This window comes from Durio zibethinus, chromosome 25 (genome assembly GCF_047325235.1).
Source record: "Durio zibethinus cultivar Kanyao isolate XHJ-2024 chromosome 25, ASM4732523v1, whole genome shotgun sequence".
In the NCBI taxonomy this organism is placed as follows: Eukaryota; Viridiplantae; Streptophyta; class Magnoliopsida; order Malvales; family Malvaceae; genus Durio; species Durio zibethinus.
In genome coordinates, this window is record NC_143186.1 from 18218563 (window position 1) to 18231819 (window position 13257).

At 31.1% G+C, this 13257-nt stretch overlaps 1 protein-coding gene and 1 long non-coding RNA gene across 2 annotated transcripts; both read left to right on the forward strand.

Annotated features, from left to right (window-relative positions):
* Positions 1-1475: 1475 nt before the first annotated feature.
* LOC111301631 (polyubiquitin-like) lies at positions 1476-11815 on the forward strand. Its single transcript, XM_089754389.1, has 11 exons — positions 1476-1531; positions 4081-4330; positions 4413-4615; positions 4707-4760; positions 4896-4934; positions 5274-5463; positions 7356-7447; positions 9112-9167; positions 9767-9977; positions 10025-10039; positions 10657-11815. Exons 2-11 carry the CDS (start codon positions 4081-4083, stop codon positions 11572-11574), a joined length of 2028 nt encoding a protein of 675 aa, XP_089610515.1. The 5' UTR covers positions 1476-1531; the 3' UTR covers positions 11575-11815.
* On the forward strand, positions 6075-6497 carry LOC149511722 (uncharacterized). The gene is made up of 2 exons (XR_016333581.1): positions 6075-6143; positions 6309-6497. It is a non-coding gene; the product is annotated as an uncharacterized LOC149511722 (long non-coding RNA).
* Positions 11816-13257: the final 1442 nt, after the last annotated feature.

Consider the following 13257-nt stretch of genomic DNA (forward strand, 5'->3'; position numbering starts at 1 on the left):
TAGGAATATCTCTATATGTATAATAATATTCTTTCATTTAGTAGAACATAGGAATTTTAAGATTTCAAATCAAGTTGAGTTGATTGTGATAATGCATGGACCTGACTCAATTCAACTTGACTAGACCCTCAACGAAATGTTTTCATACATGTCCAATGTGATGATTCAAGGAAAGTTAACAAAAGATCAAATGATTAGAGGCGAAGCAGATAATAATCAAAAGAGGGTTAAATAATGAATTGAATGAGGATATGGGTGACGGTATTAATTTTGATAGACTCAATTATTGATCTAGAATGGTGTAGAAAAAAATTTTGAGGGGCCGTGACCCCTACCTACCCCTTTGCTTCCAGCTCTGTCAATGATTAATTGGAAAGTAACACTAATTCAGTGATGAGAAGATGTTCTAAATGCTATTTTATCCTCTTCGTACTCATTCTGGTTGTTTTATGGGCTGTTTGCTTGGCAAGAAAATTTGGGAATTTGAAAGAACAATTAATACTAATTTTGTGAGTAACAAAGCAAGCAAGAATTAAAAATATAAGAAAAAAAAAACACACAAATGAATCAAATTAATAATAAAACAATGAAATTGTGATATAGTTAGAAGAATTATGGAAAGAGAAAAACTGTATTGATAATGTAAAAGCTGAGCAAAGGCAAAACAAAACTATTGTTTCATGTTACTCAACAGTTTTTTTAAGGTTGTAAGAAAAAGAAATTTCCATTTGAAGCCATAAAACAAAACTTCACATATCAGAGAAAGCTATATAGCTAGTAGCAGTAGCAAATGATTGAAATAAGCCTCAGGAAAGTCCATAGATTGCTTGAATCAGAGGTGAAATCAGGTGTAAAAGGAAGGGAGTCAAATAATAAATTCAACGAGAAAAAAAGTCAAATAATAAATTTCATGAAAAAAAAGCTTGAATCTATAAAATTTAGTTATACTTGAGATAAGGCTCATCTTAGTTTCTCAACATCCAAACAAGAAATTTGAATTTGAAAGAACATGCATAATTTGACAGCAGATTTTTAATTTTTGGTAGCACTCATGACTCAACGTATAATTCTATGACGACGTTGAAAAGGAAATTTTGTTTTGGCCAATAAAAAAAAGGGAAATGTTGTATGACGATAGATGCAACATTCATATAAAATCAAATTTAATTAGATAAAAGCTAAGCAATAAAAACAAGGGATGAAAGAAATTAATTATATTTATATCTCCATATTGTTAACGTAACCCAATCATAACAGCGCGTTTTATAAACTCGCTTTAAAGGAGCGTGACGTAGTGGATGCACCGCGTCTGCTAAAAATATCTAGCCTTCCGCGAACAGAATCCAGGCAGGCGAGGCCGAGAACATTAAGTATAACACGTGGCATAGTCCCATTGGTTTCACCCCAGCCCTATTTCGTCATTTGACGTGTCAATTGGGCCTATAAATGAAGGGCGATCGAGCCTAGCAGTTCCCATCCCAAAATCAAAATCTGCAGCAGATTAATCGTTCGATAGAAGCCCTTTTTCAAGGTAATTAAATTCTCTTTATTTATTTATTTTTCTTATTTTCAGTTTTTGATTTGGGTTCTATTAGATTTAATTTTGAATTTGTTAATTATCTAGTGAATTGTTTCATGAATCTTATGAATTAAGGTAAGGGATTTTTCCCCTTTCCAAGATTGTCTTTTAACTCAATTGTAGATAATAAATTTATTTTCTTTTTCTTTGTTTGATTTCGGTTCTATTAGGTTTAATTATGGATTTGTTATATATCTGTTGAATTGTTCGAGGGATCTTATGAATTAGGGTTAGGGATTTTCCCTATTTCACTTTTACGGTTTTCCTTTAATTCAATCTGAGATCAGAAATCTATTTCCTTTTTTTTTTTTTAACTTGACATGTAGATTTGTGTTTTCCTTTTAAATTTGGATTCTTTAATTTGCTTTGAATTTTTTGTATAAAATTTACGGTTTTGACGCTATTATTTTTAAAAAAAATTGAGGTGAAAATGGGGTCTAATAATCAAAACAATCTTAATAGTCTTAGATCATCCAGGTATCACGATCTTCCAAGATCCTCATCAATAGGCCGTGTGCTATAAGATGAAATAAAATTGATCATTTTGCTATAAGTGTGCTGGTTGAAGATTAATGATTATGTTAAGAGTGTTTCTTTGAATCTGAACAGCTTACTTCACTTCAACTTTGCTTTTATGGATTTACATTTGTTGAAATGAAGGTTGTGCATTTGTTCCCTATCCTTCCTTACCCTGAGCTATGGTTTGTTCTAATTGTTTAATGGCTTAAGCAGGTTGAGTCTAATGCTTCCTAACTATATTCCAATTGAGTTGCCAAATTTTATTGCCTTAGTCAATCATATTCTATTCTATAATCCGTTCCTTTCATCCACTTTGCCATGCCAGGCACCTTCCCCTTCTTTCATTTCATTATTTGGAAGGCAACAAAGAAATCCAATGTTTTTTTTTTACACAAACCAAAGGTGACAAATAACAAAATAATAAATTGAGTCGATAAGGTTGTTTAAAAACTGGTTTAAAATCTCCAATATAAATAGATAACAACAATAAGTTGATGACTATTAAAAATATAATTACAGCTTGGTTTTTCTGTATTCATCATCATCTTTTTAATATTCATTAACTTGTCATTATTTTATTATATAGTAATATTTTAAATGGGTAAGATCCACAAGAGTACTTCTTTTTTATATTTGAGATTGATAAAATAAAATAAAATAAAATTAGATTATGAGTTTTAAAATTAAAATTTTAATATTTTATTAACAAATTACACACAACAGTTTGATTAAATTATTAATTATTAATTTAAAAAATAACAAGGTAATAAAATCAAAGTCTTTTGACCCATAAAAATAATCAACCTTTATTCTATTTGAAAAACTTGACTAAATCTTTTCCAATTATCATAATTAATTAATTAATTGATGTTAAGCAAAAGCATGTTCTCATAATAAAAAATATATTTTTTAAATTTTAATTTATTTTTTAATTTTATATTTATTAGATTGAAAAAAATATTACAACCATAAATTCTTTGAAACTCAGGATTTTCAAATGTCATTCCCAATGTGTAACAATATTTTTTATTAAATTAAAAGCAATTTTTATATTTTAGCTGGTAAATTCCCTCTTTATTGTTCCAAATATGTAATAATATTTTATCATCACAAATATTCCTTTATTTCTTCGTTGTTTCAAACACGTACGGCATCTATCTTTCGTCATCTAATCGTCAAAAGAAAACCAATAATGCACGTAACACGCGGCTTCATGCTATTCGCTCCATTTTGCCTTCGGCTAAATATATCAACGCTTTCCCATTCTTTTATCCATCAAATCTCACCGATCAAAGTTCTCGGTTCGAATTCTCTCTAAAGGTAATTTCTTTTCCTTTTCCACTTCTTGAATTTTGGCAGATTCTTTTCGATTTGTTTAGGTTTTTGGATTCATCGATATGATCAATTCGATTGATTTTGATAAAAATATTCACATCTTCTTTGTAAAGATTTTATCTTTTTCGAATCTCTTTGTTTTGGTCGTTTAATTTGATTGTAAATTTTATATTGTTGATTGTAGGGTTTCATGGTTTATTGCTGATCTAGCTTTAGGATTTGATTATTATTGAATAAGATGACTTGCTTTTTATTATAAGTTTGTTTGTGTTTGTTATTTGATTGGTTGATTTTATGATCTGATTTATTTTTTATCAAATTTGGGAGATTGGCCTAAATTGTAGGTTATTGTTGATGTTGCTTTATTTGTTGATAGTTTGAATCAATAATATTCATTTGATTCCACTTGCTTGATGTATTATGCGTTAGTATGAAAATTTTGTTTTTTTTTTTAATTTTTTATAAATAACCATGGTCAAATGTTTTAGTTTTTGTTAATTGTTTGATCTGTCATCTATGCCAAATTAAATCTTTTGAGTAATTCTTAATTGGTTTCTTTTTGAAAAAAAAAAAAAAGTTATTATTTTGCTCATATTTATGGATTTTTGGAAGTTATAAATTAATTTCAAGTTTCTTGTTGACAGCAGATGCAGATCTTTGTCAAAACTCTTTCTGGAAAGACTATCACCCTTGAGGTGGGAAGCTCCGACACAATTGATACAATCGATAATGTTAAGGCCAAGATCCAAGACAAGGAAGGGATCCCACCTGACCAGCAGAGGCTTATATTTGCTGGAAAGCAGCTTGAGGATGGCCGAACTCTTGCTGACTACAACATACAAAAGGAGTCCACCCTCAACCTTGTCCTTCGTCTCAGGGGTAGCATTCGTCTCAGGGGTAGCATGCTGATTTCTACGCCATTATATTAAATTGTTGTGATTATGGAAAATTTAACTTGTATGCTGTGCTGCGTTGCTAGGTCCGTGTGCTGATGCAAATGCTGAAGACCCTGGTGCTGGTGCCAAGGAGTATGTGCACATTCGAATTCAGCAAAATGGTAGGAAAATTCTGACCACTGTCCAGGGGTTGAAGAAAGAATTCGGCTATAAAGAAATTCTCAAGGTCCTCAAGGGGAAGTTCCGTTGCAATGGCACTGTTGTCAAGGACCCTGAGTTAGGGCAGGTGTTTGTCTAACCTCCTAAGAAACTGACCTTGGCTACCTCCGTCTTTGTTTGCCATTGTTATGTTTATTATTTACTTGGTTTATGTGTAGGTTATTCAACTTCAAGGCGATCAGAGGGAGAATGTCTCCACTTTTCTTGTTCAGGTTATTGTCGTTACTCTTTAGTTTAGATATTCTTAAAACTGGCAAGAAGATTCAACATAGCAATTATCTTTGTTTGCTTAGTTCATGCATGTTGTTCAAGTTCTTAATCACCATTCTCTTTTGTTCTGTGAACAGGCTGGCATTGTGAAGGAGGTTAACATCAAAATCCATTGGTTTTAAGTTGCATCTGCAAAAATTTCTGGGGGTCTAGCCTCTCGTATTCCAAATTGAAAATCCTACCCGATGAACTATTAGTTATATCTGTGCTGTTTTATATTATCTCTATGTTGGTTTGATACTGATATATGCGTCCGGTGTTTCTTGTGCTTTCAACTCTTGACCTATGCGATGTTGAATGACAATGGAAACTATTATTATTTCTCTTTCTCACATGGTTGTTACTATCATCTGAATTTAAAACAACTTTGACGGGGTATTCCCTTTCACATTTTATTAGGCTGGTCCTTGTCTTAAGATTGAATTAGTATATGTGATTTTCTAAATTTGTCGTAGATCTCTGTTCTTATTTTGGAACTTGGTTGGGTTGTTAAATTTGAAGAACGGAAAACCAAAACGTTATATCTTAATAATATATGGTTGAAGAATGCCCTTGGGAGAGCAGGCAGCCAGGCTTTAACAAATCTAAACAGAAACTCATCAATGCTTGATGCTGCCTTACTCTGGCTATTTTTGTTTCGTTATGGTAAAATAAGTAAAGCCAAGTTTTAATGAAACACATGGTAGCATCTGCCGTGACCAATAATTTCACGAGCACGGGCGTGACAATGGACTGGTGTGAGACACATCTCCTTTACTTGCCTTTTTTTTTTTTTTTTTTTTTGGGTAAAATAATCTGGAAATAGATAGATTATTTAATTTTTTAAATTAAAACAAAATATATTATATTTAATAATTTAAAATAAATTATTATAAATTATATATTTAAAAAGATTTGATAAAATTTAAATTTAATATAAAAAAATAAATTTTAATAAATAATTATTAATAAAATTTAAATTTAAATTTTATTTTTAAAAAAATAAATTTAATCGATTAAATCAACCACTTCCCTCACTTTTATTACTGCCTATCATATGCTTTGCACGCATGCCTGCTTAAGTGGGTCCTGACTTCTTATGCATAAATTTACCCTTAAGAAGTTTGAGTTTTCATCGTTATTATATTAGAAATAAATGACGACGATGAAGAACATTGAAAGACTCGCCAATTTGGCTATAACAGGTTTGGTGAATTTGAGACACAAAGCTTGCAAGTTCTATCTCTTATTTTAGTTATTTTGCTCTTTTGCATCTATTATATTTTATATTTTTTTAACATTACGAAATATCTTAGGTGGATTATACTATCTAGGCTACACAGTCCGTAAGTTTATGCCTAATCTACCCCCTTCACTCAATTTCTTCAATTAGATTTTACGCCCTTTCCCCTAGCTCCCATTACGATAAAGTTCTTTTCAGTTATGCATTTTCTCAAACAATTTATATTTTGTTTCTTATGGAAGTTTCAGTTTTTGTTGTTTGGTTGCAGAGACAATGCAACTGAAAATGTTGCTATCGAAGGTTGTAAAATTAACTTCTGGTTAATATAAAGCAAGGCAAAATGGTGCAAATTCTCAAGGATTGTTCAATTCGGATTCTTTTCGAGATAGTTATGGATGTTTCTTAGTCCTAATGGTTGTGGTAAATCTACCCTTTTAAAGGTACATTCAACCTCTAATTTTCTTTTCCCCTATTAGAAAATCAATATAGGTATTGATAATCTAAAACAGAAAATGCCACTTGCTCCACCTAGTGTGATAATGGATCAACTTCAATTTCCCTAAGAATTTGTAGACTTCACCATTGAAACTTTTAGATATCCATATGCACCTTTAAAGGAGTGCAAATAATTAAGAAAATAACAACTTTTGTGGTGGGCAAGTAGCATTGCTCATCTAAGAAAAAGTATGTTACTATTATGTGTTTGATAAACTATTGGTTTTCTTTTTGTTATGAAAATATAGCCTAAATTATTATGAGCTGCCTATATTGTGAATCATACAAATCTTAGCTAGTCTTTTGCCCCCAACAAATGGAACATTATTTGTTCAGAGTCTAAAAAGTTATGTATTCCAATATCTAGACCATCAAGTTGGTTCTATTTCCTTAGGAAAAACTATTTTTACCATATGTTTTGGATTTTATTCTTGTATTAGTTTTGTTACATCAATATTTATGATGGTTTGAGTTTTTGGGGTGCTTATGATGTAAATCCTGTAATTATTTTTAACTTAAATGTGACCATGATGTTGGAAAAACCTTATTGATGCTATTGGTTAAACATCACTATTTTCGTTCATATTTGGTAACTAAAATAAAAAAGAAATACGCTTAGTTCCTTTTTAATGACAAAGGAATGTAAATTATTGTTGTATCTTATTTTTTAAAAAAATTGTTTTAAAGCATTTTTGTTACACTTAAGGTAGTGGGGCCAATTGCTATTTTTGCAAGGCGACTTCAAATTGTCATATTTATATGATTATTATTATAAATATTAGCAAGCTTTTCGTCTTTTACAACTCAAATTTGGCTCTAGATAAAATAAGAAATTACTATTCTACAATGCAATTGGACTACAAAATTGTATTATCAACTATACAACTTTTGGTCGTAATCCAAAAAGGACATGTATGTGAAATAATAAAAAAGGTGAAGCTCTGGGATGCTATTAGGTTATTTTGCATGACTTACTTAATACAATGTACATTTTTTATGCTTAAGTTGAGTTTTCTTTTACTATACGTGGATAATTGTTTTGTCATTTAAACATCATGTTTTTTCATCTTCTCGATTAATAATTATATTATCTTTTCATTGCATTCATTTACTTTAATAATGTTGCATTTCATGAACATAATTGTGTTTGTATTTATCTTCAATTGCATACATGAAAATAATTGTGTCTTATCTAAGTTGATACAAAAAATTCAACGCATATGTCTTTCATTACTAATATGTTTCAATATTACTTTCAAAATATTATTAGAGCATTGAAATTAATAAGTCCAATCGGTTGTGTTGAGCTGACCACCTCCAAATATGATGTGTACATCTAAAAACTTAGGTAAAGTAAAAAATATTCATATTACTTTTATTTATTACAACTCAAATTTCATTCCGTTGCACCAATAGTCATAGACTCAAAGTTATAATGTGAGAAGGGATGGTTATTTAAGATATCAAGAAAGACTAGCTTCTAAATAGCACGATAAATACAAGTAAATTAGTTATGCATTTTAATTTTTAATCATTACATTCAAACAATAAATCTATCATGAAACATAGGAATATCTCTATATATATAATAATATTCTTTCATTTAGTAGAACATATAACATGTAATGCGTATACATAATGCATTGCAATTTTAAGATATATAATATGTATAATAATATCTTTCCACTTGGTAGCATGTATAACATTATATGATGTCTATTTTATTTGAATCTATTTATACACTACACTATGTTGCTAGATATATAGGAGATTCTATTTGCTTTGATAATTGTAGCCTTTAAATTAGGTTTCTTTTATATTTTGGATTGTATATTTATTTTTTTCAACTTGGAATGTAATCGATTTATTCATGCTCATGGAATATTATATTTTTATTATATTTATATCAAACTTGTGATGCGAACCAAATTAGAAGGAATTTTTTATTTTGTTCATAGATAAAAATTAGTATTTCAAACTTCAAGAATGTAGTGTTTTAGATAATGATCTTTCAAAAATTTTAACTGATGTAGTGTTTTAGATAGTGATCTTTCAAAATGTTTTCATACCCTGACTCAATTCAACTTGATTAGACCCTCAACGAAATGTTTTCATACATGTCCAATGTGATGATTCAAGGAAAAGTTAACAAAAGATCAAATGATTAGAGGTGAAGCAGATGATAATCAAAAGAGGGTTAAATAGTGAATTGAATGAGGACATGGGTGACGCTATTAATTTTGATAGACTCAATTATTGATCTAGAATGGTGTAGAAAAAATTTTGAGGGGCCGTGACCCCTACCTACCCCTTTGCCTCCACCTCTGTCAATGATTAATTGGAAAGTAACACTAATTCAGTGATGAGAAGATGTTCTAAATGCTATTTTATCCTCTTCTTACTCATTCTGGTTGAATTTTATGGCCTGTTTGCTTGGCAAGAAAATTTGGGAATTTGAAAGAACAATTAATACTAATTTTGTGAGTAACAAAGCAAGCAAGAATTAAAAATATAAGAAAAAAAAAACACACACAAATGAATCAAAGTAATAATAAAACAATGAAATTGTGATATAGTTAGAAGAATTATGGAAAGAGAAAAACTATAATGATAATGTAAAAGCTGAGCAAAGGCAAAACAAAACTACTGTTTCATGTTACTCAACAGTTTTTTTAAGGTTGTAAGAAAAAGAAATTTCCATTTGAAGCCATAAAACAAAACTTCACATATCAGAGAAAGCTATATAGCTAGTAGCAGTAGCAAATGATTGAAATAAGCCTCAGGAAAGTCAATAGATTGCTTGAATCAGAGGTGAAATCAGGTGTAAAAGGAAGCGAGTCAAATAATAAATTCAACGAGAAAAAAAGTCAAATAATAAATTTCATGAAAAAAAAAGCTTGAATCTATAAAATTTAGTTATACTTGAGATAAGGCTCATCTTAGTTTCTCAACATCCAAACAAGAAATTTGAATTTGAAAGAACATGCATAATTTGACAGCAGATTTTTAATTTTTGGTAGCACTCATGACTCAACGTATAATTCTATGACGACGTTGAAAAGGAAATTTTGTTTTGGCCAATAAAAAAAAGGGAAATATTGTTTGGTGATAGATGCGAAATTCATATAAAATCAAATTTAATTAGATAAAAGCTAAGCAATAAAAACAAGGGATGAAAGAAATTAATTATATTTATATCTCCATATTGTTAACGTAACCCAATCATAACAGCGCGTTGCATAAACTCGCTTTAAAGGAGCGTGACGTAGTGGATGCACCGCGTCTGCTAAAAATATCTAGCCTTCCGCGAACAGAATACAGGCAGGCCAGGCCGAGAACAGGAAGTATAACACGTGGCATAGTCCCATTGGTTTCACACAAGCCTATTTTGTCATTTGACGTGTCAATTGGGCCTATAAATGAAGGGCGATCGAGCCTAGCAGTTCCCATCCCAAAATCAAAATCTGCAGCAGATTAATCGTTCGATAGAAGCCCTTTTTCAAGGTAAATAAATTCTCTTTATTTATTTATTTTTCTTATTTTCAGTTTTTGATTCGGGTTCTATTAGATCTAATTTTGAATTTGTTAATTATCTAGTGAATTGTTTCATGAATCTTATGAATTAAGGTAAGGGATTTTTCCCCTTTCCAAGATTGTAACTCAATTGTAGATAATAAATTTATTTTCTTTTTCATTGTTTGAGGGATCTTATGAATTAGGGTTAGGGATTTTCCCTATTTCACTTTTACGGTTTTCCTTTAATTCAATCTGAGATCAGAAATCTATTTCCTTTTTTTTTTAACTTGACATGTAGATTTGTGTTTTCCTTTTAAATTTGGATTCTTTAATTTGCTTTGAATTTTTTGCATAAAATTTACGGTTTTGACGCTATTATTTAAAAAAAATTTTGAGGTGAAAATGGGGTCTAATAATCAAAACAATCTTAATAGTCTTAGATCATCCAGTTATCACGATCTTCCAAGATCCTCATCAATAGGCCGTGTTTTTGTAAAATTTTTGTTAAATTTGCGTTCTGTGATTGGACCCGGTTGTGAAAATGTTTTGTAATATTTTCTTAGTTTATATTATTCTTATTTGGGATATATTATGGTTCAAAATAGATGCAAATCTTCGTTAAGACCCTTACTGGCAAGACCATAACCCTTGAGGTGGAAAGCTCCGACACCATAGATAATGTCAAGGCTAAGATTCAGGACAAGGAAGGAATTCCACCAGACCAGCAGAGGCTTATATTTGCTGGTAAACAGCTGGAGGATGGCCGTACCCTTGCTGACTACAACATTCAGAAGGAGTCCACACTCCACTTGGTCCTTCGTTTGAGGGGTGGTATGCAAATTTTTGTGAAGACCCTTACCGGAAAGACAATAACATTGGAGGTGGAGAGTTCTGACACCATCGATAATGTGAAGGCCAAGATCCAGGACAAGGAAGGGATTCCACCAGATCAACAGAGGCTTATCTTTGCTGGTAAACAGCTGGAGGATGGTCGTACCCTGGCTGATTATAACATCCAAAAGGAGTCCACCCTCCATTTGGTGCTCCGCCTTCGTGGAGGAATGCAAATCTTTGTCAAGACCTTGACTGGAAAGACCATTACATTGGAGGTAGAGAGTTCAGACACCATAGATAATGTCAAGGCAAAGATCCAAGACAAGGAGGGTATTCCTCCAGACCAGCAGAGGTTGATCTTTGCAGGTAAGCAACTTGAGGATGGCCGCACCCTGGCTGACTATAACATCCAAAAGGAGTCCACCCTCCACTTGGTGCTCCGTCTTCGAGGTGGTATGCAGATTTTTGTTAAGACACTTACTGGGAAAACCATCACCTTGGAAGTTGAGAGCTCTGATACGATTGACAATGTTAAGGCCAAAATTCAAGACAAGGAAGGTATCCCTCCAGACCAGCAAAGGCTGATTTTTGCTGGTAAGCAGCTTGAGGATGGGAGGACCCTGGCAGACTACAACATCCAGAAGGAATCAACTTTGCACTTGGTTCTTCGCCTCCGAGGTGGTTTCTAAGTGATGGTCTTTCTTTTCAAGTGTGATTCGTGAGGGCGTCCAGCAGTAGTCCACTATGTTTGAAGTCTAAGTGTTTCTGGGTTATGTTTCTGGTTTTATGCTTGTGTGAGCTTGCTGCTATGCAGTGGTGGCTTATATATAAATAATTTCTTAAAAACTTTTTATAAGTTCTTGCTTATGGTTATTAAGGTTCCAGGTCGTCAGTACTTTATCATTGAATAAATTTTAAGTTTTCATACAAGTTTCTAAGATTCTTATGATTGCTTGAACCCTTTGAAGCCTGATATCTTTTTGATTATTTCTGCTGGTTCATGGTATGGCCACTGGATTATATTTTAGAGAGCTCTAATTTTATAAGTAGATATCACGGAATTCTTTTGGGAAACTACCAAGTTACTTTCTAATAGAAGATGAAATAAAATTGATCATTTTGCTCTAAGTGTGCTGGTTGAAGATTAATAATGATTATGTTAATAGTGTTTCTTTGAATCTGAGCAGCTTACTTCACTTCAACTTTGCTTTTATGGATTTACATTTGTTGAAATGAAGGTTGCGCATTTGTTCCCTATCCTTCCTTACCCTGAGCTATGGTTTGTTCTAATTGTTTAATGGCTTAAGCAGGTTGAGCCTAATGCTTCCCAACTATATTCCAATTGAGTTGCCAAATTTTATTGCCTGAGTCAATCATATTCTATTCTATAATCCGTTCCTTTCATCCACCTTGCCATGCCAGGAACCTTCCCCTTCTTTCATTTCATTATTTGGAAGGCAACAAAGAAATCCTTTTTTTTTTTTTTACACAAACCAAAGGTGACAAATAACAAAATAATAAATTGAGTAGATAAGGTTGTTTAAAAACTGGTTTAAAATCTCCAATATAAATAGATAAACAACAATAAGTTGATGACTATTAAAAATATAATTACAGCTTGGTTTTTCTGTATTCATCATCATCTTTTCAATATTCATCAACTTGTCATTATTTTATTATATAGTAATATTTTAAATGGGTAAGATCCACAAGAGTACTTCTTTTTTATATTTGAGATTGATAAAATAAAATAAAATAAAATTAGATTATGAGTCTTAAAATTAAAATTTTAATATTTTATTAACAAATTACACACAACAGTTTGATTAAATTATTAATTAGTAATTTAAAAAATAATAAGGTAATCAAATCAAAATCTTTTGACCCATAAAAATAATCAACCTTTATTCTATTTGAAAAACTTGACTAAATCTTTTCCAATTATCATAATTAATTAATTAATTGATGTTAAGCAAAAGCATGTTCTCATAATAAAATATATATTTTTAAAATTTTTAATTTTATATTTATTTAATTGAAAAAAATATTACAACCATAAATTCTTTGAAACTCAGGATTTTCAAATGTCATTCCCAATGTGTAATAATATTTTTTATTAAACTAAAAGCAATTTTTATATTTTGGCTGGTAAATTCCCTCTTTATTGTTCCAAATATGTAATAATATTTTATCATCACAAGTATTCCTTTATTTCTTCGTTGTTTCAAACACGTAACGGCATCTATCTTTCCTCATCTAATCGACAAAAGAAAACCAATCTTAGCATGTAATCTACGTAACACGTGGCTTCATATTATTCGCTCCATTTTGCCTTCGTTTCTTGGCTAAGTCGACAACCTCCCCCTATAAAT